The following is a 27453-nucleotide window of genomic DNA, read 5'->3' as shown; positions in this document are numbered from 1 at the left end:
TAGTGCAGTGTTTAAGTGAGTGTTGCGTGTTGTGCGTCTTTCCACAGTGTTGCGAACGGAAATCATGCTGTCGCTGGGTGTGCCTTTTATATCTCTTGCGAACAGAACCCAGACTGTCGCCGTGTTTTTTACTTGTCTGTCTATTATTTTTCTGCTTCCTGTGTATTTTATTAGCATCATCAACCCTGTGTTTTATGTTTTAAGCTCCAGCATTTTCTGCCATTTTACCTGTAAGTCACCGATTTTATCGCCAACTGTTATTATTTTTTCTTATCTTCATCTTTTAAAACAAATTCTGTAGGCTGAAGAGTGGCGTAATAAGCTGCTGCCAGCCCGCCCCCTTTAGGGGGAATCGAAACTCAATAAAGAAAAAAAAAAAGAGAGAGAATCAGATGCGCCAGCAGTCGCAGCATGTTGACGATACCTGAAAAGGCGCTTTTAGTGAAGCTGTATTATCAGAATGGAGAATGTGCTAGTTCAGTGTTACGATCCTATCGCCATAGGAAGGGGATTCGAACGGCTAAAGGTCCGTTGACAAATGCAGCTGTGGTGAGAATGATTTCGAAGTTCGAAGCCACGGCTTGTTTAGACGATAGACCCCGTAGTGGCCGACCGAGCACAAGGCGTAATGCTGCTGAGACAATTTAGGAAGAAATGGAGACTGTAGCGGGTTCGTCTATGCACGGGGAAGTCAGCGATCGTGCAGTCGCACGTCGCACGGGCATTCTATACACTACTGTTTGGTTGGCACTGAGGCGTTCCCTCCGATGCTATCCTTACAAAATCCATCGGCATCATGAACTATTACCTGGCGATTTAGTGAAGCGGAGGGCATTTGCGGTGTGGGCGTTTCAAAAGATGGCGGAAGATGACGATTGGTTGAGTAATGTGTTGCGGACCGACGAAGCTCATTTCACGCTCCGAGGGTCTGTCAACGCCAACAACTGCAGAATTTGGGCTACCGAAAGTCCTAGAACTGTCGTGGAAACTCCATTGCACGACGAGAAAGTCACGGTATGGGTTGGATTTACCACATCTACCGTTATCGGGCCTTTTTTCTTCGAGGAAATGCATGATTCTGGTTTTGTAACTGCTACCGTGACGGGTGAGAGGTACGCCGATATGTTTCAGAATTGCATCATCCCCAGCCTGGCTGATAAACACCTGCTGGAACGTACGATGTTTATGCAGGATGGCGCTCCACCCCATATTGCTAGACACGTGAAAGATCTCTTGCACGCGTCGTTTCGTGATGATCGTGTGCTCGGCCGCCACTTTCGTCATACTTAGCCCCCCCCCCCCCCCCCCCAGGTCCCCAGACCTCAGTCCGTGAGATTATTGGCTTTGGGGTTACCTGAGGTCGCAAGTGTATCGTGATCCACTGACATCTCTAGGGAGGCTTAAAGACAACATGCCTTACCATAACCAATGCCTTACCATAACCCCAGACATGCTTTACAGTGCTGTTCACAACATTACTCCTCGACTACAGCTATTGTTGAGGAATGATGGTGGACAAATTGAGCATTTCCTGTAAAGAACATCATCTTTGCTTTGTCTTACTTTGTTATGCTAATTATTGCTATTCTGATCAGATGAAGCGCCATCTGTCGGACATTTTTGAACTTTTGTATTTTTTTTATTCTAATTAAACCCCATGTCATTCCAAGCATGTGTGTCAATTTGTATCTCTCTATCTACATTATTCCGTGATTTATTCAGTTTTCAAATTTATACTGACTTTTTGATCACCCGGTATATTAAGAACAGCAGAGGACCCAAGACCGAACCTTGCGGCAGCCCATTCTTGATTGTTCCCCAGTTTGAGAAATCACCAGTTTTTTGCATATTATGTGAACCGCTTATTTCAACTTTCTGCACTCTTCCAGTTAGCTATGATTTAAACCATTCGAGCGCTGTCCCATTAATACCACAGTAATTTAGCTTATCTAGAAGTTTTCCATGCGTACCACAAGTTTTTATCATATTAAAACACAAAGTCTCTTTACTGTGGAGAATAAATTACTGTGTGAATGATGTCGCCCTGCGCATAAGAACGAGGCAGAGAGAGGAAGAGATCAGGAGGGCGGTTTTGTGCTGCGCAGGGATCTGCCGCTCTCGATCATCATCGCCATCCCGCTGGTGACGTCATGCTATGTGCTCATCAACGTGTCGTACCTGGCCGTCATGTCAGCCGCAGAGATGAGCGAGACGGGCGCCGTCGCAGTGGTGAGTACCAGCACTCGCCGCCTGGCGCTGTCATCGGGCGCTTATTGCTTTCAGCTATGTTCGCCGTCACAGAGGCATTTCGCTTTACGTGAAATGTACTCGCGGTTGCAAACACGAACAACAATCAGCTGTATTATGGAATGACGACAATGAAAATTTGTGCCGAAGCGTGACTCTGACGCGGATTTCCCACTTTATGCGAGCGGTCGGTCACCTTAACCGCTTTGGCTATCTGTCCACCACTCACAGCCATACCAAAACATCCATATGTCGCCGTTGCTGTGTCACAGCCTGCACTCGCGTTCACTTACTGTAATTTCCGTACAAGGGAGGACATTATAACTTAAACGTGCTGCCTGCTTTGGCGGATAAATAAGATATTGCAGTACCTGCGTTGTTAATAATTCATGCCCTAAGGAAAATTGAAGCGTTCTTCTTAACAACACAAGCAGTTCTATACGGTTTTCCATATTCACTGAAATAGAATTCCCTTAAACTCCAAGTTTAAGCCCCTGCAACAAAGACGTTAAATATAATATACACTACTGGCCATTAAAATTGCTACACCACGAAGATGACGTGCTACAGACGCGAAATTTAACCGACAGGAAGAAGATGCTGTCATATGCAAATGATTAGCTTTTCAGAGCATTCACACAAGGTTGGCGCCGGTGGCGACACCTACAACGTGCTGATATCAGGAAAGTTACCAACCGATTTCTCATACACTAACAGCAGTTGATCGTCGTTGCCTGGTGAAACGTTGTTGTGATGGCTCGTGTAAGGAGGAGAAATGCGTACCATCACTTTTCCGACTTTGATAAAGGTCGGATTGTAGCCTATCGCGATTGCGGTTTATCGTATCGCGACATTGCTGCTCGCGTTGGTCGAGATCCAATGACTGTTAGCAGAATATGGAATCGGTGGATTCATCAGGGTAATAAGGAACGACGTGCTGGATCCCAACGGCCTCGTATCACTAGCAGTCGAGATGAGGCATCTTATCCGCATGGCTGTAACGGATCGTGCAGCCACGTTTCGATTCCTGAGTCAACAGATGGGGACGTTTGCAAGACAACAACCATCTGCACGAACAGTTCGACGACATTTGCAGCAGCATGGACTATCAGCTCGGCGACCATGGCTGCGGTTACGCTTGACAGGAGCGCCTGCGATGGTGTACTCAACGACGAACCTGGGTGCACGAATGGCAAAACGTCATTTTTTCGGATGAATCCAGGTTCTGTTTATACCATCATGATGGTCGCATCCGTGTTTGGCGACATCGCGGTGAACGCACACTGGAAGCGTGTATTCGTCATCACCATATTGGCGTATCACCCGGCGTGATGGTATGGGGTGGCATTGGCTACACGTCTCGTTCACCTCTTGTTCGCATTGACGGCACTTTGAACACTGGACGATACATTTCAGATGTGTTACGACCCGTGGCTCTATCCTTCGTTCGATCCCTGCGAAACCCTACATTTCAGCAGGATAATGCACGACCGCATGTCGCAGGTCCTGTACGGGCCTTTCTGGATACAGAAAATGTTCGACTGTTGCCCTGGCCAGCACATTCTCCAGATCTCTCACCAACTGAAAACGTCTGATCAATGGTGGCCGAGAAACTGGCTCGTCACAATACGCCAGTCACTACTCTTGATGAACTGTGGTATCGTGTTGAAGCTGCATGCGCAGCTGTACCTGTACACGCCATCCAAGCTCCGTTTGACTCAATGCCCAGGCGTATGAAGGCCGTTATTACAGCCAGAGGTGGTTGTTCTGGGTACTGATTTCTCAGGATCTATGCACCCAAATTCCTTGAAAATGTAATGACACGACAGTTCTAGTATAATATATTTGTCCAATGAATACCCGTTTATCATCTGCATTTCTTCTTGGTGTAGTAATTTTAATGGCCAGTGGTGTAGCTTTTAGACCAAACTAATACCCAAATAACCATGTTTTCCCTATTTGATTCATACTAGTTTCAGTCATTGCTGGATCCGAAAAATTCACCTCCCACAACAATCATCCGTACACCAAAAATTAAGTTAACACTAATGGAAATTACTATTTTTTCGCTCACAGGAGTTCAAAAAACCTATAACACGTGCAAGTAAATACAAGATTTTAAAAAATGTGAAACTGTATTTAACACTACACTCCTAAATTCAAAATTAAGGACCTTCGATGACTGTCATTAGGAGCAAGTGTGTCCTCGACCGTTCGCCGGTGTTCTAGTTGACAACATGCAGAACTACCATTCCCGTCTAGAGGGCCACTAAAAAGGTAAAAATCTTATCAACCCGAAGGCTAGTGAACATTACAGTGCTTTATTACTGGATATGGTATGCCGTTGCCTTCCTCCGACCATCGAACTGATTTACCAAGATTTAGTCCAAATCACTATGCAAATCAAAATTTTCCACATTAACAAACATTGCCAGATGAGAAGAAAGTGAAATGTGCCGCATAAAAATCCCGGGATTGGCTGGGGATCGATCACGAGACCTATAGATTGATGGTCTAGCACTCAACCCCCCTTTTCTTTTCTTTTTATCCCCTAGACGCGGAGCTCTTATATTTTAAGTTTTCTTTCACACTTCAAAGCATCTGCTCGAAGCTGTATCAACGTCCTGGAGGTCTTACATGGCGTGTTGTAGCCAACAGCGGTATTCTTTTTACGATAAATTTCGTATGCGGTTTAGAGTTAATCCGGTACGTTATAAAGGTGACATCTATGCCTGATATACTAATCATTCGTTCCAAAGAATCGAATCCTTGAGTTACATCCTACTACTTCTCAAACATGGTAACGGCCTTACCGCAGTTCACCTGAGATCACCGAAGTTAAGCGCTGTTGGGCGTGGCCGGCGCTTGGATGGGTCACCATCCAGCCGCCATGTGCTGCTGCAATTTTTCGGGGTGCACTCAGCCTCGTGATGCCAATTGAGGAGCTACTCGACCGAATAGTAGCGGCCTCGGTCAAGAATACCATCTTACGACCGGGAGAGCGGTGTGCTGACAACACGCCCCTCCTATCCACATCCTTCTCTGAGGATGACACGGCGGTCGGATGGTCCCGGTAGACCACTCTCGGCCTAAAGAGGGAGTGCTTTTATTGCCCAAACATGGAACATCATACTTGCAGTCATGTTTTGCTTTAATTCCATTTGTAAAATATAGGCATGGACGTGACGTCGCTGGAGTATTACATGAGCCAATTCATTAAAAGCAAAACAGTAAGCTGGAACTTAGGAAGTGCGCGCTTTAAGAAGATGGGCACAGTGACATGGCGTCGTTCAAAAGAACATAGGCAACGTTTACCACATTGGAGGCGGTTCATTGTAAAAGTACACGCAGCTGTCTGACGGACCCATATTGCTTCTAGACATGTTAACGCTCTATTCACCACGAAGTATGAAGGTGACACACTATGTAGACCCCACACTGGTTCCAGCAGATGCACTGCATTGAAAAGCCTCACGTGAACGTCTATAATGTTCATTTTCACATCTGAAGAGAAACTATCCGTCGTTGCCAGATTACGTTGAGTCTTTAGAACTAATAAGTAAAAGTAAAGTCATATGGCATTGTCAGCCGGTAGATCCCGAAGGACAGGTTCAGCCGCCTAATTGGAACGGTTTTCCTGTTCTCCTCTGACACTGGCACGTTCCCTTCGTGAAGTGTAAGAGGTCGGTGACTGTAATGAATGTGTGTGTAGTGTGGTGTTACGTTTAAGTTTGATGACGATGAGAGAAGCGAGAGGCCGAAAGCCGTGCCAGCACCTAGCCTACTGCTCTCGAATGGCAGCGAGGGAAAGGGAGCCGCCGAGCTATACGTCCCCAACCGACGAAAGTATCACCATGAGACACTGTGGGCAGATTTCGACATTTGCGCAAAGTCTGGAGTCTTTGGCAGTTAATCCGCCTTTAGGATAGTGCAAAGACAGACTGGGGACTAACGTGCATTTTCAGTGACAGGGTCATCATTAACTTTGTCACATGCCCTTACTCCATGCGACGCTGCTAAATTGTTTCTCATTTAATCCAGCACATTGACACACTACCTGGTGATCAGTAACTATAAGAAACCAACACGCCATTTATACTTCCTAACGTTAGTCTCGCAGGCCAGATACTACGTAAACAATTTACTGATCTTCAATAAGTGTAATAATCGTTAATTGCGTTTCAAAATCTAATTTCTTCGTAACCTGTCCTCTTTTAAAACAGTTTTTAAATGTGATCCTGTCCTTCACAGAAAAAGATTTAGCGAAAATTCCTAATATATATCTTTTACGTTATTTTTATGTACGATAATTCAGGCTGTCTAAAGTTACAGCGCACATCAAACTTTGTCTAAAACTAGCGTTTTCCCCGCGGCATCGCTTCCGTACATGTATGTCACACACACTGCACACATACGTGCCTGAATCTCTGCTGTTTCACACTGAATGACTCGAGAACCAATGATAAATTTATCTGTGACATTCAGCCACATGGTGTGATCTTTGGTCCGGAAACATGTTGAAAAAAATATTAGCTCGCTATAGTGCTCATTTTCGCGACGTGGTTGAAGCACTGAACAGCACAAATAAAAGACGGATAGCACCATTAAAAAATTATAAGTCAATTAAATACAGGAAAGAAATATCAATAGAGTGTTTCAGAACATTTTTTCATATCTCACCCCACCTGCATCCCTAAGGGTAGTGGGAGTATTCTACTTTTACACAAAAAATGAGTCATCTATATAACAAATTTTATTGCAACGATTTTATCAAAATAATCAGGAAGCATTCATATCTACCCTCTAATTTACCTACCCGTACTATTTCTCTCTCCCCTCTTAAACCTGCTTTGTCATATCCTGTCCTCCTTCCACCTACCTCCTCATAATGTAGCACTCCCCCATCTGCCACCTCACACCTTATCCCTCCTCCACCTGCCTCGTCACCCCCTTTCCCTCTTCTACCTGCCTCCTCGCCCACTCTTCTGCTTTCATTTGCCTCCTCACACCACGTTCCTCTTCCATTTGCCACTTCACACCCTGCCCATCTTCCACCTGCCTCCCCGCACCCTGTCCATCTCCTGTCTGCCTCCTCACTCTCTGCGTCCTCAAACTCTGTCCCTCTTTCTCCTGCCTCCTCAGACCCTGTCTGTCTTCTTCCTTCCTACTCAGACCCTGTCTGTCTTCTTCCTTCCTCCTCACACCCTTTCCCTCTTTCACCTGCCTATTCATATCCAGTCCCTGTTCCACCTGCCACCCTGCCCATCTTCCACCTGCCTCCCCACACCCTGTCACTGTCCCATCTTCCTCCTCACTCTCTGCATACTCACACCCTATCCCTCTTCTTAATGCCTCCTCACACCCTGTTCCTCTTCCACCAGCTTCCTAACACTCTGCCCTGTTCTCCTTGTCTCCTCACACCTTGCCCCTCTTCCACCTGCATCTGCACACCCTGTTCATCTTCCACCTGCTTCCTCAAACCCTGTACCCCTTCTTCTGATCTCCTGTATCCTTGTCCCTTTTCTGTTTGTCTCCTTACAATTTGTCCCTCTTCTACCTGCCTCTTCACACCCTGCCCATCTTCAGCCTGCTCCCTCACATCCTATCCATCTTCCACCTGCCTCTTCACGCACTATCAGTCTTCCACCTGCCTTCTAACACGTTGTCCTGGTTCCATCTGCCTCCTCACTGTTCCTCTTACACTTGTCTCTTCACCCCTCTTCTCCATCTCCTCTTCCCACTCTCTGTGTGCATCCTCTCCTCTCTCTCTATCCACCTCCTTTACCACCCCATTTTCAGCCCCATACCAAACCGAATCAGAGGCAGGTTATTCTTACCTCGAGAGGGCTTCTTTCCAGACAATACGTGGTATCTGTACAAAGTTTGGTTGAAATCAGTCCAGTGATTTAGTAGGATACGTGTAATATACACACATAAATACATACATACACACATACATTTTTGTAATGTACTGGCTGGGTAGCCAGCATTGCCCAGGTACATATTTATTCCAATTCTGTTTGTCTATCTCCTCCTCCCCCTCTCTCTTTCTATCTACTTCTCCCCCTTCTCCATCAATCTCCTCCACCCCCTCTCTGAGCCCATATTCTCCTAATCTCTCTGCTGTCCATCTCCTCTTTGCCTTGTCGCCTTTCCTCCTCCCTCTCGATCTCTCCCCTCCCCCCCTTTCTCTCCGTACTTTATCAACTCCACTCCAGTAGGAGGATGTTGGTTCTTACCCCCACAGCATTTCTTTCCAGACAGTAAATAGTATGTGTACTAAGTTTGGCTGAAATTGTTCCAGCAGTTTAGTAGGAGTGTTTTACAGACAGTTTTGCTAGCATACACAGATGCACATATATTACAAATATATTTAACATATTTCACACATACACTCACACAACATATATACGTACATTTCACTTGTATATTTAGCGAATTTCGCGCTGCAGTTTAGTTTTCATACAGCTTAATGTGTATAATGTCGTATCCCCTGAACTATGAGCTGTAAAAGGATGTAATTGTGCAGGTATATCCCGTAGTATATGTGTCTACTATCTGTGAAATGTGTTGTGACTATAGTTAGTACTAAAGAAATAATAAGTTAAAGCCTCGTGCATAATGCAACAGGTATTCAAGCATCTCATTGTTCATGACGTACCATCTCCTGAGCTATGTGTCGTACAATGATATATTGTTGCTGGTTCACTCAGCGGTACATGTGAATACTGTCTGCAAAATGTGCCACGAAAGCAGTTAGTAGTAAAGAAGTAATAAATTAAAACTTCGTGCCAGATGTGGCAGCTTTACTGCATGGACAGCGAACATGTACTAACCGATAAACTTTTTCCCTTTTTTCATTTTTTATGGGTGGTCCGCGAGAAAAAGTTTCGTAAACGATTGACATTATGTGAAAAGTTTGTTGCAAGTCACTAAGTGCTCTTATTCTTAAATACTGGCTGAATAAAGTCCAGGTATTCTCGAGTAGTGGGCTGCAATCTTTTTTCACCCCAAAATCCTACCCCTTTGGTAGCTAGGTGGTTTCAACCCCCACAGCCATTCTTTCCAAACAAAAGAGATATGTGTACCAAGTTTGGATGAAATCGGACTAGTAGTTTAGGTGATGTCGAACATACATACATTTTTATAATATATATGAATATGTATGGGTATGGATATTATGGATAGCATCAATAAGTTCATTTAAATTGTGCAAGCCTTTGTTCCAACGTAGGTGTCAGTTTCCGAAGCTACATTTCTTTCATATACTTCAGCCATTCCCGTGAATGTTTGAAGTACGAAATTTCTCACCTAACATAGTGTTTAGGGCAGAATTGGCTACTGCAGTTAAAATTTAGAAACGGTCTGGTGTTAACGTGTGATAAAGCATTCGCTGGGTACGTGTACGCAGGGCTCGATAACATTGATCAGTGTGTATGTTATTCTGGAACGGAAGGCTACAGCAAACACTGTAAGTACGTGACACAGAAAAATATTCCTGGTAATGAATATTTTTGTAACTTAAATGTTAGTATTGGGATTGGAAATCGTGTCACATTTGTTAGCCAATATTTCGGCGTTACACGTTTCGGGAGTAGCTCCCCGCGGCTCCCAAGAGCCTTGTCATTAAATTATGCATTCTGTGCTGTGTTTCAGCTGAGTGAAGTCACTGCATGTATATTCACGAGCCATTTTGTTTATATAGTACTGTTTCAGCTACACTTGGCTCCATCTCATTTGTTTCATTCTGGTCTCAGAAGCAAAAGCAATTACTGTGGTACGGTAACTGCTAATGAACTCCGCTGGAGGAACTTCTCAGCAAATGTCATAGGACGCATAATATGTGCCCCAATACGGTTGCTAGCGAAAGCACCACGAGAGTAACTCGCCATGTGCAGGAACGGTTTCAAGTTACAGTATGAATCCAAAACTAGTTGGCGGGCGACAACAAAACTGAATAGCGATAGTAAAATTCCAAATAACCTTTAAGCATCGGCTACACAACTAGTTACTTGTACAATGTGGGTGCGCCTTTCTTTAACTGAGCTACTTGTCTGAGTGTTAAAATGCGGAAATCATAGTAATTTTATCAGGCAGCTGACTCCACCCACAATCAGATTGCGTGAGAAGTTAGGTGTTTTACTTCTACCTTGAAATGTCGTTTCTGCCATAGGGAGACGCGTGCAATATCAAAACCGCAAAGACTCCAAATCCAGTGTGCTGGTTTCATACAGGTCGAAGAAGTTACGATTTTACATCCCTGTAACGCCAAGGTGTCAGAGATGGCGTACGAGATTAGACTGGGCAATGATGGTGCGCAGTATCAATGAACTGCCACATCTTCCAGGAATAATAACATTGGTAATTCGTTCGTTACGTGTTTCGTTCGATATTATAGTCTACGTCTACATGTTACTCACATTAAAGTGCATGGCAGAGGGTTCAATGTACCACCTTCAAGCTGTCTCTCTACCGTTCCACTCTCGAACGGCGCGCGGGAAAAACGTGCACTTAAATTTTTCTGTGCGATACCTGATTTCTCTTATTTTATCGTGATGATCATTTCTCCTTATGTGTATAGTGAAACAAATTTGTCTCCGTATGAAAAATGACGGTATTCCATATTCTCCCGTATAGACAGTCCAGCGTAGGTGAGGCAAACTCGGCAACCTTTCTCTGTTTCAGTGAGGGCAGGTTGCTGGAACGCAAGTTGGAGCAAGTACATCGAAGACAGCCAGTTCGTTAGCCAAATAGACAGCAACACTGGCCAAGCTAATAACGATTCTTTCAACACATAGTTGGCGAATAATAGTAAAGTTGCCAAAACGAACATCCACGTCAGTTAGGTGGTCTCTAAATCTCTTATTACCATTAATAAGGTGTTAGTATAACACAAAGAGAGCCGAAATTTCGCTACATTGAGCAACAACGGTTGGAAGGGACTGATGTGGTAAAATTAGTCCTCTTCCACCTTGTTCCCAACAATGCGTAGGGAATTAACTACGACGGGTAGATAAAAAATTGTTTCTTTCCACCGCCTCAAACATGGAACGACGTATAAGTGTCTTCGAGCTAATGCGACCTCACGATGTCGAAATGCAACTGCCATCTCAAACAAACAGACAGACCAGTTTAACGCGGGTTACTCAATCAAAGAGTAACTTCCCAGTTGATTATTTCGAAACTTATAATCTTTTTAACTTTTAATCACAATGCAGACTATGAAACGTGAAACAACAATGATTGTAAGGGCCTAATATGGTACGATGAATGATACTTTTTTCTGGGCACATGTCTAGTTAATGTTGGACTGCCTAGTACTTACGAGTAAACGTCTGTGGTGATCTGGACTGCCATTTTGTCACGTTCCATTTGTCCTGTTGTTTCCCTCCAAGGACAAAGTACGGCCGAGCATTGTACTAAAATTTTAGGTGAGCAATTGCATTCTGCTGCAAACATGTTTTTCATCTACAAGTTTCTCACTGTATGACAACACTCCATATTACACTTCCCGGGTATGTTTCACGTACATGCAGATGGACTTCACCACCTCCTCCGCCCAGCCAAATCGCCCGACTCGAACGTTAGTGAGTGTTTGAGGTCACTTTTAGTCCAGATAATCCAGTTTGTACCGCATTCTTCATCATGATTGATGGAAGTACGTACGGCTACGAAGCCTTGAACAACTTGTTTAAGAGATTAGTCCACGAACTGTGTGCAGCCATTGGGAGATTAATTGTAGCTGCACAGTAGGCTGAGAGTTATCTAATTTTCTGTTAATCGCGACTGTTCAGAAGTCTCCACTGCATTACCGCGCAGCTTCCGTGGCCATGTAAATTTTGATTAAGCGTTTTCATGTAATCGTGCAGCGTAATTTTCAGTGATAATATTGCCAAAGTTTCTCCTTCAGGTGTCTTCCTATTCGAGATTCTCTTCTCAAAAATAATCGTAAAGAAGAGATGATTCACGATGCAGACCCCTGCGACGGCCCCGAAAGTTTAGTACTGAAGATAATGTATGCAGATTATCTAACAACTCCATGCCGTACATTTTCATTATTTTGATAATTTCTGTATGGTGACTATGTTTCACTGATACTTCTTTTGTCTGCATCATCTCAACATTCGGTGGTGTTCCAGACAGCGGTTACACATTTTCATCTTCGAAACTCTTGTGACAACCTAGCGAGATGGCGCAGTTGAAACTACCTGGCAGATTAAAACTGTGTGCCGCACCGAGACTCGAACTCGGGACCTTTGCCTTTCGCGGGCAAGTGCTATAGCACCTGAACTACCCAAGCACGACTCACGCCCGGTCCTCGCAGCTTTACTTCTGCCAGTACCTTGTCTCCTACCTTCCAAACCTTACAGAAGCTCTCCTGCGAACCTTGCAGAATTAGCACTCCTGAAAGAAAGGATATTGCGGAGACATGGCTTAACCACAGCCTCGGGGATGTTTCCAGAATGAGATTTTCACTCTGTAGCGGAGTATGCGCTGATATGAAACTTCCTGGCAGATTAAAACTGTGTGCCGTACCGAGATTCGAACGCGGGACCTCTCCGCAATATCCTTTCTTTCAGGAGTGCTAGTTCTGCAAGGTTCGCAGGAGAGCTTCTGTAAAGTTTGGAAGGTAGGAGACGAGGTACTGCCAGAAGCAAAGCTGTGAGGACGGGGCATGAGTCGTGTTCGGGTAACCCAGGTGGTAGAGCACTTGCCCGCAAAAGGCAAAGGTCCCGAGTTCGAGTCTCGGTCCGGCACACAGTTTTAATCTGCCAGGAAGTTTCATATCAGCGCACACTCCGCTGCAGAGTGAAAATCTCATTCTGGTATGGCGCAGTTGTTAACACTCTGGGGTTGCATTTACGAAAAGCGGGACTTGAAGCCACATTCGTCCATGCAGAATTAGATTATCCATGATTTTCTTAAATAAATTAAGAAAATACCCGGATCTTTTCTTTTAAAAGATGATAGGCCATCAACTTCCTTTTCCCTGTCCAGTTCGACCTTTCTTCAAATACTAATGGCCTCATCGTCGAAGGAACATTACACTCTTTCATTTAAGAGCAACCATCTTCTACAGTTTTTCTGAGATACAGATATATATTCGCCGGCCGGAGTGGCAGTGCGGTTCTAGGCGCTACAGTCTGGAACCGAGCGACCGCTACGGTCGCAGGTTCGAATCCTGCCTCGGGCATGGATGTGTGTGATGTCCTTAGGTTAGTTAGGTTTAATTAGTTCTATGTTCTAGGCGACTGATGACCTCAGAAGTTAAGTCGCATAGTGCTCAGAGCCATTTGAACCATTTTTGAACAGATATATATTCGATTTTGTGTTTTCATCTTATGGCATAATCAGACCAATGGCATTGCAACACCCCAATTTTGAGTTCACAGCCCTTGTGCATAACACGACTGCCTTTAGTTCGTTGCTTTTGAGGCTGTATTTCCACATTCGTAAATGTGCTGCAAGAAAAAGTATTTCTCAAATGAGAGCGCGCCATTTTATACAAAGGGGTAAGTGCAAGATTTCGCCGTGGCCGAGGGCCACGACGTCTACTAGACGGGCCAGGAATAGACTACAACAAGATCGTGAGTTAAATTTTATTCAGCTATTCCATTGTGTTCTATATAGACTGCGGTTAGAGCGCCTGCTAATGCCAAGTCATTAAGAAGGGCTGCGGCGCAGCAGCCGGTGTGCATACACTGGCCGCAGCTGCCAGTCGCGTCGCTACGTACAAAAAATTGCGCCTTGAAAAATATGACATTTTTTATTCGCTTGCATAATCATCACGTTCAACAAAAGAAGTTCGAGAACATCGAGGCTGTTTCGTTCTTCCCGATAGAGGGGGTACACTGATTAGGATATCAGGATCGTTACCGTCCCTGTCTTCATCAGACCATCCACATTAAGACACAAAGGTATGAAAACCGTTAACTGCCTGTGAGCACTGATTTATAGGAATGAAGCAAGTTAAAGAAATGCGGCGGACCGTGATTCGAACCCTGGTCTCCCGCTTACTAGGCAGATGTGCTGACCAATACGCCATCGGGACTCAGTGGTCACCACTACCGCACAAACTACCCTAGCATGTCTCCTGTCAGACCCAGATTCTCAGCTTATATCACACACTATTGTTCTCTCGGACATGTCCGAGAGAAGAAGCACCACATACACTTTCCAGATTAGATTTTTCATTCTTTCTCCAGATCTGTGAAGACAGATGACGGAATGGTTCTTTGAAAAGAACACAACCTATTTTAGGCTACCCCGTCTCTAATTAACTCGTCGTCGACGAGATGTTAACAAACTTCCTTCCATTTTACACCGCCCGTATTGCACGCAAATGATGTTCTAAAACCCACCCATATCAAGCGTTCCATAACGCTTCTTATAGAGGAAGCTACACTATTGGCCATTAAAACTGCTACACCAAGAAGAAATGCAGATGATAAATGGGTATTCATTGGACACATATATTACACTAAAACCGACATGTGGTTACATTTTCACGCAGTTTGGGTGCGTAGATCCTGAGAAATCAGTACCCAGAACAACCACCTCTGGCTGTAATAACGGCCTTGATACGCCTGGGCATTGAGTCAAACAGAGCTTGGATGGCGTGTATAGGAACAGCTGCCCATGCAGTTTCAACACAATACCACAGTTCATCAAGAGTAGTGACTGGCGTATTGTGAGGAGCCAATTACTCGGCCACCATTCACAAGACGCTTTCAATTGGTGAGAGATCTGGAGAGTGTGCTGGCCAGGGCAGCAGTCGAACATTTTCTGTGTCCAGAAAGGCCCTTACAGGACCTGCAATATGCGCTCGTGCATTATCCTGCTGAAATGTAGGGTTTCGCAGGGATCGAATGAAGGGTAGAGCCACGGGTCGTAACACATCTGAAATGTATCGTCCAGTGTTCAAAGTGCCGTCAATGCGAACAAGAGGTGACCGAGACGTGTAACCAATGCCACCCCACACCATCACGCCAGGTGATACGCCAGTATGGCGATGACGAATACACGCTTCCAATGTGCGTTTACTGCGGTGTCGCCATCATGATGCTGCAAACAGAACCTGGATTCATCCGAAAGAATGACGTTTTGCGATTCGTGCACCCAGGTTCGTGATTGAGTACACCATTGCAGGCGCTTCTGTCTGTGAAGCAGCGTCAAGGGTAACCGCAGCCATGGTCTCCGAGCTGATACTCCGTGTTGCTGCAAACGTCGTCGAACTGTTCGTGCAGATGGTTGTTGTCTTGCAAACGTCGTCCTCATCTGTTGACTCGGGTCGAGACGTGGCTGCACGATCCGTTACAGCCATGCGGATAAGATGCCTGTCATCTCAACTGCTAGTGATACGAGGCCGTTGGGATTCAGCACCGTGTTCCGTGCTACCCTCCTGAACCCACCGATTCCATATTCTGCTAACAGTCATTGCATCTCGACCAGCGCGAGCAGCAATGTCGCAATACGATAAACCGCAACCGCGATAGGCTACAATCCGACCTTTATCAAAGTCGGAAACGTGATGGTACGCATTTCTCCTCCTTACACGAGGCATCACAACAACGTTTCACCAGGCAACGCCGGTCAACTGCTGTTTGTGTATGAGATATCGGTTGGAAACTCTCCTCATGTCATCACGTATTAGGTGTCGCCACCTTGTGTGAATGCTCTGAAAAGTTAGTTATTTGCATATCACAGCATCTTCTTCCTGTAGGTTAAATTTCCCGTCTGTAGAACGTCATCTTCGTGGTGTAGCAATTTTAATGGCCAGTAGTGTACAAACATCAGTCAGATCATTCTTGTCTGCAGAAAGTTTGCCTTTAACAACGAGTACATTATCGATTCATCCGCCTTTGCAGCCAGGGTTGCTAATACAGTGATGCTCGACCAGTGGCAGCAGTCTTGAATATTGAGGATGAAAGAAATTTCATCGACAGTTTACACTGGTGAAGAGGATGAGAGCTGGTTACGTATTGTTTCCCATCGCCACAATATGCTTCGGCCTGCATCCACATGCATATCGTGCAGACCACAGTGAAGTGCATGGCAGAGGGTACTTACCATCGCAGGACGTATTAGTGTTTCTTTCCATTCCGTTCGTGTGTGGACCACCTTTGTACGCGCTGTAATTAGTCCAGACATAGTCTAATTATTCTGCCATTGACACGGGTTCCCAGGTAGATGCTTTGTTTCTTGACTTCCGCAAGGCGTTTGATACAGTTCCCCATAGTCGTTTAATGAACAAAGAAAGAGCAAATGGACTATCAGACCAATTTTGTTATTGGATTGAAGAGTTCCTAGATAACAGAACGCCGCATCTCATTTTCATTGGAGAGAAGTCTTCCGAAGTAAGAGTGATTTCAGGTGTGCCGCAGGGGAGTGTTGTAGGACCGTTGCTATTCACAATATATATAAATGACCTTGTGAATAACATCGGAAGTTCACTGAGGCTTTTTGTTGATGATGCTGTAGTATATCTAGAGGTTGTAACAATGGAAAATTGTACTGAAATGCAGGAGGGTCTGCAACGAATTGACGCATAGTGCAGGGAATGGCAATTGAATCTCAATGTAGACAAGTGTAATGTGCTGCGAATACATAGAAAGAAAGATCCTTTAGCATTTAGCTACAATATAGCAGGTCAGCAACTGGAAGCAGTTAATTCCATAAATTATCTGGGAGTAGGCATTAGTAATGATTTAAAATGGAATGACCATATAAAATTAATCGTCGGTGAAGTAGATGCCAGACTGAGATTCATTGGAAGAATCCTAAGGAAATTCAGTCCGAAAACAAAGGAAGTAGGTTACAGTACACTTGTTCGCCCACTGCTTGAATACTGCTCACCGGTATGGGATCCGTACCGGATACGGTTGATAAAAGAGATACAGAAGATCCAACGGGCAGCGCGCTTCGTTACAGGATCATTTAGTAATCGAGAAAGCGTTACGGAGATGATAGATGAACTTCAGTGGAAGGCTCTGCAAGAGAGACGCTCGGTAGCTCGGTATTGGCTTTTGTTGAAGTTTCGAGAGCATACCTGCACCGAGGAGTCAAACAGTATATTTCTCCCTCCTACGTATATCTCGCGAAGAGACCACGAGAATAAAATCAGAGAGATTAGAGCCCACACAGAGGCATGCCGACAATCTTTCTTTCCACGAATAATACGAGACTGGAATAGAAGTGAGAACCGATAGAGGTACTCAAGGTACCCTCCGCCACACACCGTCAGGTGACTTGCGGAGTATGGATGTAGATGTAGATGTAATCTTGTCTTCACAGTCCCTACAGGAGCGATACTTAAAACCATTTCGTATATTCTTAGATTCCTCACTTAATATTGGTTGTTAACACTTTGTAAGTAGACTTTGGCGGAATAGTTTGCGTCGGTCTTCTAGCGGCAATCAGTACAGGTTCTGAACATTTCCTTGTCGCTCTCCCGTGAGTCCAGCAACCGTGCAGCCCTTCTTTGTATGCATTCAATATCCTGTCGTAGTCCTATCTGGTATGAATCACACACACATATGAGTAAAATTCTAGGATGGGTTGCACCAGTGTTTCGCAAATATCCTCCTCTTCGCCTAGTCACGGTTCGCGTGGCTGCCCCGTCGGAAGTTCGAGTCCTCCCTCGCGCATGTTTGTTTGTGTTGTCCTTAGCGTAAGTTAGTTTAAGTTAGATTAAGTAGTGTGTAGGCCTAGGAACCGATGACCTCAGCAGTTTGGTCCCATAGGAACTTATCACAAATTTCCAATATCCTCCTCTTTAGATTGGCTGCATTTTCCAGTATTCTACAAAATCCAGTACTTCGGATTAAATCGGGAATTTCTCGTTCTTCGGACTGAGAATGTAAGTTCCCTTTGGTGCTGTTCGAAAGCGTGCAGGTACATCCCACAGTTTTATTATTTTCTTTCTTCGCACTTCCATAGTCATCCATATTTATGCATACATGAACACAACATTGTGCTACACAAGTAGGCCGTAAGCCACATGAGCCTTCTTTTCCTTTACCGCTTGTCCTACCTGGTGGCAGGGACCGCTGAGAGGATTCGCTGGCTCCATCTTGTTCGATCGTGGGCCATGTCTGGGTGAAGATTCAGCCTTCAGGTCGTTGTGCAGACTGTCTCGTTCCCATGGTTTCCACTGTGTATGGTGCCTTTGCAAGAGAATCGTGCTCTACGGGAACCATCGCCGATGTCTTTCTCGAATTTTCTTCTGGATCAGTACGACTGCAGAACGTTTTGTGATAGTGTCGTTCGAGACGTCATCCAGTCGAGTATGCCACCTGTTCATCTAAGAATCTTAGTCTCCATGACCTCCAGTCGTCGTTCAGCCACTTTTGTAGCTAATCAACACTCGGTGTCACAGAAACGGGACGGTAGTCTGGTAGACCTTTGACTTCAGATGATCCCTAATTGGACGATCGCAGATGACTCCTGTTGTTGTTCGTCACTTCATCCAGGTTACCTGCATCCCTGTATTGTCCTCTTCTGTAAGTTGGCCATCGCTAGAGACTGTGGAACCGAAATACTTAAATTCTGATACTCTTGGTACGTCTTCTCGTCATTGTTGATGGTTCCAGCTTCTTGTGGATCTGATGTAATGTACTCAGGTTTCTTTTTGTTGAGACACAAGTTGGTCGTTCCACTCTTGTGTTTGGCGCTGGAGATCAAATTCGTTCTTCACAGCTAACGTGACGTCATTAAGTTAAGGAAGTGTACAAAAAAAAATGGCTCTGAGCACTATGCGACTTAACTTCTGAGGTCATCAGTCGCCTAGAACTTAGAACTAATTAAACCTAACTAACCTAAGGACATCACACACATCCATGCCCGAGGCAGGATTCGAATCTGCGACCGTAGCGGTCACGCGGTTCCAGACTGAAGCGCCTTTAACCGCACGGCCACACCGGCCGGCGCGGAAGTGTACATGGTAGTGTCATGTGCAGATCTTATGTGACAGTGTTGATTACATGCAGTGGTGATTAAGGCCGAGCCGTGATGGACTCCTACTATAATGCGGAAGTCATTGGATGCTCCTACAGTTGCTTGTATGTAGCTCCTCTGTTCAGCAGTTAAAAAGGTACTCTGCAGTGCCAAGTTCCTGAAGCCCTAACAAGATTAGGCCATGTGGTACCCAGTCGAAAGCCTTTTAGAGATCTACAAAATCGAAGTGCATGGGCTTGTTCTTTTAGCGGTATTCTTCAACCAGCAGCTGTGCAGCATGGATTCCGTCAGTTGCGCCACAGATTTTCATAAATCTGGCTTGGTTCCTTCTGATTTGAGCTATCTCGGGAATCATTTTACCGAGGACACATTCGAAGATCTTCATCACATGGCTCAGTAATCTGATCGGGCAGTAATTAGAACACTCAGCAGGACTTCTTTTCCTTTTAAAGATAGGTATAGTGATGCTCCACTGCTTGGTTGTTGGTGCTCTGCCTTCTCTGATGATCTAGTTAAAAAGATCTGTTAGCCAACCTACTGCAGAGCACCCTCGACTTTAGCAGTGTTAATTCCCTTGACTGGTCCTTCAACAGATGAAATGTTTTGTATTCATGAATGTGGAAATTCCTTGGTCGAAGTTCTCTCAAATTAGTTTCGCCACTGTTCCCTTGCTTTCTGCTGATCGTCCAGCAAGCTGTGAAGCAAACCAAACAGAGATTTGTAAGGGGAATTAAGGTTCAGAAATAAAAATAAAAAATTTGGAAATTTGCTGTGACATTCTATCTGTATCACAGATAGCAAAGGACTTCTAAGAGCATTTGAACAGAATGGATAAGTAGTTATGCTAGCAGAAGCTGATATGTAAGTATGTCAGCAGAGTTCTGGCATAGGCTGCATTGTTATCAGATTTCCACACCTCCTCTCCCTATGCTGTCATTATTGACGTCATGTAACATTGCCAGATTTCTCCTAATAGGTCAATTGCCCTATATATAAAATGGCGGGAAATTCAAAAACTGGCACGAAATTCAGAATAGCCTGCACTTGTGTTAAAGGATTGTCCCTCCACTTGTTTGACGTCACTGTGTAAATAGGGTGTTTTCAGAAAAGTCATGTAATCTAACGGAAGTGGCGTAAAAGCTGCTAATACGAACAGTTGTAGAGGTTGTTTTGGAGTGCTTGTGAAGTAAGCATGACAATAGATGTCGAACGAAATTAGAGATGGAATTAGAGATGGCATATTAGGATCATAAGTTATGTACGGCCCTGAAAGTGTAACGGTATGGACCAGGTGTGACACTAAATTCATTTGTTAAGGTACAAAATTCATTGATTTGGTTCAATATTCGTTACCTCCGCATAAAAATGACGTAAAATTCAATGATTTGCTGTATGTATGTCGGCTGTCTCCGTTTAGAAATCCTATGGAGACATCTGACATTATGCGTGCAAGGCAAATCATGTAGTGAAGCAGGAGCCCTTATATGTAAAAGATCTGTGACATGATTCGAACCTGCGACCGTAGCAGGCGCGCGGATCCGGACTGAAGTGCCTAGAACCGCTCGGCCACCGCGGCCGGCTCTCCTAAACGTCGAAGTCTTTCTGTCATTCATACTCTTAGAAAAGGGTGTTTTCCCCTGCCAGTCTTCGCCCGTTGGCCATTTCCAAGAACGCAAGTAGGATAACTAAACATGTTTTTCACCATACAGGTAGTAAACTAGTCCAAACTTGCCTCCTATTTATAGCGGACCTACTCTCAGTGGCATGTAAAACTACTTAATATGTTTTACCTATGCAGATAGAAAGCTATTATTCAGCCAGACATGTAGAGACGTACAGGGCTATAACAGCCATTACGGTCAGACGTACCAGCTCACTGTTGCAGTCTATATAGTTATCAAGTTACTTCTTCCGAGTATAGAATCCAAGATGGCCACTGGGTTTTCCCCTGACATTACACACACTGTTCACCTAAGTCCACTTGTGCTATGTTTAACAATTCTCCCCAACCTCTCTGACATCAAAGTAAAACCAATTATCACTATAAGTATTGCTATGACTTGCCCTAAGTTTAAGTCCACCTGCACTACGCTTAAACAACTGCCACCACTGCTGGGATAAGACATTCAAAAAATTCACTCATCCTAAATTTCAAATGGTGAGACATTCACTTAACCTGAGTTTTAAATTATGAGAAGCCGTCTGTTTGTCAGAACTAGACTATTTATCTTAACTTTAAAAAGTGTGTAAGTAGGCTGTTTAAGTTTTTATGTTGTTAACGCCACGTAGCGCTCTGTATGAAAATCACTGACTGTGCTGTGTGCAGTCTGTGGCTGGTTGGCATTGTTGGAATATTTGCTATTGTTGTGTTGGGCAGTTGGATGTGAACAGCGCGTAGCGTTGCGCAGTTGGAGGTGAGCTGCCAGCTGTGGTGGATGTGGGGAGAGAGCTGCCAGAGTTTTGAGCGGACGATCTGGACATGTGTCCATCAGAAAAAGGAAATTTGTTTAATTGGATGTCACAAAATTATGACTTTTGAACATTATTAAGATAAATACATTGTTTGTTCTCTATCAATATCTTTCATTTGCTAACTATGCCTATCAGCAGTTAGTGCCTTCAGTAGTTAGAATCTTTTATTTAGCTGGCAGTATTGGCAGTCGCTGTATTGTAGTAGTTCGAGTAACGAAGATTTTTGTGAGGTAAGTGATTCATGAAAGGTATAGGTTATTGTTAGTCAGGGCCATCCTTTTGTAGGGATTATTGAAAGTCAGACTGGGTTGCGCTAAAAATACGGGGTGATTCAAAAAGAATACCACAACTTTAAAAATGTGTATTTAATGAAAGAAACATAATATAACCTTCTGTTATACATCATTACAAAGAGTATTTAAAAAGGTTTTTTTTCACTCAAAAACAAGTTCACAGATGTTCAATATGCCCCCCCCCCCCCCCAGACACTCGAGCAATATCAACCCGATACTCCAACTCGTTCCACACTCTCTGTAGCATATCAGTCGTAACAGTTTGGATAGCTGCTGTTATTTCTCGTTTCAAATCATCAATGCTGGCTGGGAGAGGTGGCCGAAACACCATATCCTTAACATACCCCCATAAGAAAAAATCGCAGGGGGTAAGATCAGGGCTTCTTGGAGGCCAGTGATGAAGTGCTCTGTCACGGGCTGCCTGGCGGCCGATCCATCGCCTCGGGTAGTTGACATTCAGGTAGTTACGGACAGATAAGTGCCAATGTGGTGGCGCTCCATCCTGCTGAAATATGAATTGTTGTGCTTCTTGTTCGAGCTGAGGGAACAGCCAATTCTCTAACATCTCCAGATACTGTAGTCCAGTTACAGTAGCACCTTCGAAGAAAAAGGGACCAAAAACTTTATTGGCTGAAATGGCACAGAAAACGTTCACCTTAGGCGAGTCATGTTCATACTGAGTTGTTTCCCGCGGATTCTCAGTGCCCCATATACAGACATTGTGACGGTTGACTTTCCCGTTAGTGTGGAAAGTTGCTTCATCACTAAACACAATCTTTGAAACGAAAGATTCATCTGTTTCCATTTGAGCATGGATAAAATCACAGAAATCAATTCTTTTAATCTTATCAGCTGCATACAGTGCTTGAACCAATTTCAGACGATAAGGTTTCATAACTAACCTTTTTCGTAGGACTCTCCATACAGTTGATTGTGGAATTTACAGCTCTCTGCTAGCTCTGCGAGTCGATTTTCCTGGGCTGCGAACAAATGCTTGCTGGATGCGTGCTGCATTTTCATCACTCGTTCTCGGCCGTCCAGAACTTTTCCCTTTGCACAAACACCCATTCTCTGTAAACTGTTTATACCAACGTTTAATACACCACCTATCAGGAGGTTTAACACCATACTTCGTTCGAAATGCACGCTGAACAACTGTCGTCGATTCACTTCTGCCGTACTCTGTTGAGCGGTCGCCATCTTAGCATCAACTGACGCTGACGCCTAGTCAACAGCGCCTCAAGCGAACAAATGTACAACTAAATGAAACTTTATAGCTCCCTTAATTTGCCGACAGATAGTGCTTAGCTCTGCCTTTTGTCGTTGCAGAGTTTTAAATTCCTAAAGTTGTGGTATTCTTTTTGAATCACCCTGTATTGTGTGTCAGTTTAGTGATGATCAGAATAAGTAAAGAGAAAACTGTCTGAGTGCGTTGAGTTTTACTCAGCTGTTTCTGTATCAAATAACGTTAGAGCTTTTCCAGCACTGTCATTCATTAATTTTTCAAAGGGGCCGTTTCAAGTGTATAGTTCACTGTTGCAATCTGTATGGTTTGCAAACACACTGTTGCATGTTGTAGGATATTAGTAAGAAAGGTATGCAGTACACAAATACCACATCAGGGGAAGGTCTTTTCCATAACGGATAGCAGTGGGCGGGGCTTCCACGGTCCCTACGTTTCAGGCAAGGTTCCACATTACTGCGGCAATATCCTACAGACACCGCTCCGTCAGCCATCGCATCCACTCGAGGCCACATCACACTCTGTCACGCTCCACAGTCCTCCACAACCGCCGTCAAACTGGCCGTTTTCACCTACAAGTCTAGACTGGTTGCTGCCACGTTTACAGTTAGGAATGTGGACAGGTGTCCATCACCTATAGTACTCTACAGGTATTGCACTCCTACCACAGCTGGCTAGATTATTTCGCACTTAACAACTGTACGGCGTTGTGCTGTGCTGTGCTGTGAACATCCTCAGGTACCGCGCCTGCTGCCCTGGTTGGCTCAGCGACCCTGTCTTGACCAGTGGTCACTCAGTGTAATAATGGTGTCATATCTTTCTTTGGAGTGTTGGGCATGCAGGACCATACGGAAGCACATGAAATGAAATGAAACGAAATGATCGTATGGTATTTACTGGCCGGGATATCCCCTTCGGGGTTCGGCCGCCGTATTGCAAGTCTTTTTAATTGACGCCACTTCGGCAACTTGCGTGTCAGTGATGATGAAAATGATGATGAAGGATACACAACACACTCTACGAGGAGACTGCAGACCAATATATTACTATGAACGTACATTTCACTTAATAACAGCGATGGCAAGACAAACCAGTGCTTCTATGGAAGAATACACTCATTCACCCTTCACTCCACTTACTAGTGGAATAGACCCAAAATCAAAGAATGTTGTACAGACAAAACTGAATTTTGCGTAGAAATCAGCGAATGTAGTACCAAACTCAATCAATTTTCTACTTAAATGAGAGAATTTCTGCTTCAAATCTACCCCCCTACCATTGAACATGTTAGTCAAAGAATGAAATGTAATTACTCTCTCAGCAAACGACACATGACAGCAACGATGTCACAGATCTTTTACACCTAAGTACTCCTGCTTCACTACGTGATTTGCCTTACACACATAATGTCAGATGTCTCCATAGGATTTTTAAATGGGGACAGCCGACATACATACAGCAAATCATTGAATTTTACGTCATTTTTATGCGGAGGTAACGAATATTATACCTAATCAATGAAATTTGTACCTTAACAAATTAATTTAGCATCACATCTGGTCCATACCGTTACACTTCCAGGGCCGTACATAACTGTTATGATCCTAATATGCCATCTCTAATTTCGTTCGACATCTGTTGTCATGCTTACTTCACAAGCACTCCAAAACAACCTCTAGAACTGTTCGTATTAGCAGCTTTTACGCAACTTCCGTTACATTACATGACTTTTCTGAAAACTATTCTAACATACCTAAGATTTTTGTTTGCATCTCCTATACTTCATGTCCGCCCCTGGTAGCTGAGTGCTCAGAGCGACCGAATGTCAATTCTAAGGGCCCGGGTTCTATTCCCGGCTAGGTCGCAGATTTTCCTTGTTCAGGGACTGGGTATTGTGTTGTCCTAATCATCATCATCATTTTATCCCCATCGACGCGCAAGTAGCCGAAGTGGCGTCAAATTGAAAGACTTGCGCCCAGCGAACGGTCTACCTGACGGGAGGCCCTAGTCACACGACATTTACATTTATTTCCTATACTTTATGAAGTCAAAGAGTTATTTCACTGTAACTGCGAAAGGTTCTAATGATTACAAACATAGTGGTTTGATATGTTTTACGCAATTTCACATGTTTAGTGGTACCACATCTCTCAAGTACATTATGTTTGCGTATTTAGCTTGTGATATTCCTTACAATTCTCTTGAAGTCTCGGGAATGATGAACAGAGTCACGTATTTTATACATGCCTTCGGTTGTAACCAATGCCTATGGCAAGCTATCATCTTCTCATTTGTCAGAGGTCGTCGTCAGTTGTACTTACAAAATCGACTGTTAACAGTATGTATCTCATTGGCCAATGCATGAAAGCAAATTCTTTGCCAGAAAAAACGCGGGTACAGGGCAGTAACATTTTGTGTTTCAACTTAACAGTACTAACTTCGTAAACAGAAAAAAACGGTTGTGACTCCGATCTTCCTCTCACAATAACTGTCAAGCACATGGTCAGAGGAAAGTGTGCATAGTACTGATAGAATCTAACCAATTCCTGTTACTTACTCAGAATCGCTAAACCTATGAAACTGAATGGTTTGGTTCAAATGGCTCTGAGCACTATGGGACCCAACTGCTGAGGTCATTAGTCCCCTAGAACTTAGAACTAGTTAAACCTAACTAACCTAAGGACATCACAAACATCCATGCCCGAGGCAGGATTCGAACCTGCGACCGTAGCGGTCTTGCGGTTCCAGACTGCAGCGCCTTTAACCGCACGGCCACTTCGGCCGGCCTGAATGGTTTGGTTTATGTCCAAATCACCTACAAGTATATCAAATGTGCTGGAGAAGATTCTTTTAGAAGTTTGATACTGCGTTTCACAGTTTATCTACACAAAACTGCATCACCCTACACACAAAGCACACAGTTAACGTAGCAGGTAGCAAAAGTGCCATGTCTGCATGTATTACACTACCATCACAGTGATTATATACACTCACACCTATCCTGATGTCGTACAGTGAGTTAACTGTCAGACATTTGCATCGCATATTTGCACAGATTTCCTCAATAATTTTTGACAAATGCAGGTGTGATTCCTTCAACAACACTTTTATGCTGGAAGTCTCTTTCCGACCAAGGTTGCACATAGTCATGATAAAGAGGTCTGCTGTCACGACTTCACTACATTCCACATGCAGGCTTACAATTGTCGGCGCATCTAGCGTGCAAATAAATCAGTTCTACACCATTTCTTCTTGAGGTATCTGAAATCATATGTTTAACGCAACTCGCATAAACTGCAGGTGTATATCTAACATACACTCCTGGAAATTGAAATAAGAACACCGTGAATTCATTGTCCCAGGAAGGGGAAACTTTATTGACACATTCCTGGTGTCAGATACATCACATGATCACACTGACAGAACCACAGGCACATAGACACAGGCAACAGAGCATGCACAATGTCGGCACTAGTACAGTGTATATCCACCTTTCGCAGCAATGCAGGCTGCTATTCTCCCATGGAGACGATCGTAGAGATGCTGGATGTAGTCCTGTGGAACGGCTTGCCATGCCATTTCCACCTGGCGCCTCAGTTGGACCAGCGTTCGTGCTGGACGTGCAGACCGCGTGAGACGACGCTTCACCCAGTCACAAACATGCTCAATGGGGGACAGATCCGGAGATCTTGCTGGCCAGGTAGTTGACTTACACCTTCTAGAGCACGTTGGGTGGCACGGGATACATGCGGACGTGCATTGTCCTGTTGGAACAGCAAGTTCCCTTGCCGGTCTAGGAATGGTAGAACGATGGGTTCGATGACGGTTTGGATGGACCGTGCACTATTCAGTGTCCCCTCGACGATCACCAGTGGTGTACGGCCAGTGTAGGAGATCGCTCCCCACACCATGATTTCGGGTGTTGGCCCTGTGTGCCTCGGTCGTATGCAGTCCTGATTGTGGCGCTCACCTGCACGGCGCCAAACACGCATACGACCATCATTGGCACCAAGGCAGAAGCGACTCTCATCGCTGAAGACGACACGTCTCCATTCGTCCCTCCATTCACACCTGTCGCGACACCACTGGAGGCGGGCTGCACGATGTTGGGGCGTGAGCGGAAGACGGCCTAACGGTGTGCGGGACCGTAGCCCAGCTTCATGGAGACGGTTGCGAATGGTCCTCGCCGATACCCCAGGAGCAACAGTGTCCCTAATTTGCTGGGAAGTGGCGGTGCGGTCC

At 44.6% G+C, this 27453-nt stretch overlaps 1 protein-coding gene across 2 annotated transcripts in view; it reads left to right on the top strand.

The window, feature by feature from the left end:
• The window catches only part of LOC124555744 (b(0,+)-type amino acid transporter 1), a 593057-nt gene that overhangs the window by 467767 nt on the left and 97837 nt on the right, over window positions 1-27453 (top strand). For both annotated transcript variants that reach the window (XM_047129768.1, XM_047129767.1), the window contains exon 7: window positions 2106-2229. In XM_047129768.1, coding sequence (XP_046985724.1) covers window positions 2106-2229 — 124 coding nt within the window. The remainder of the gene's footprint in view (window positions 1-2105; window positions 2230-27453) is intronic.

This window comes from Schistocerca americana, chromosome X (assembly GCF_021461395.2).
Source record: "Schistocerca americana isolate TAMUIC-IGC-003095 chromosome X, iqSchAmer2.1, whole genome shotgun sequence".
Taxonomy (NCBI): domain Eukaryota; kingdom Metazoa; phylum Arthropoda; class Insecta; order Orthoptera; family Acrididae; genus Schistocerca; species Schistocerca americana.
This window is presented reverse-complemented; position numbering and strand designations above follow the sequence as displayed.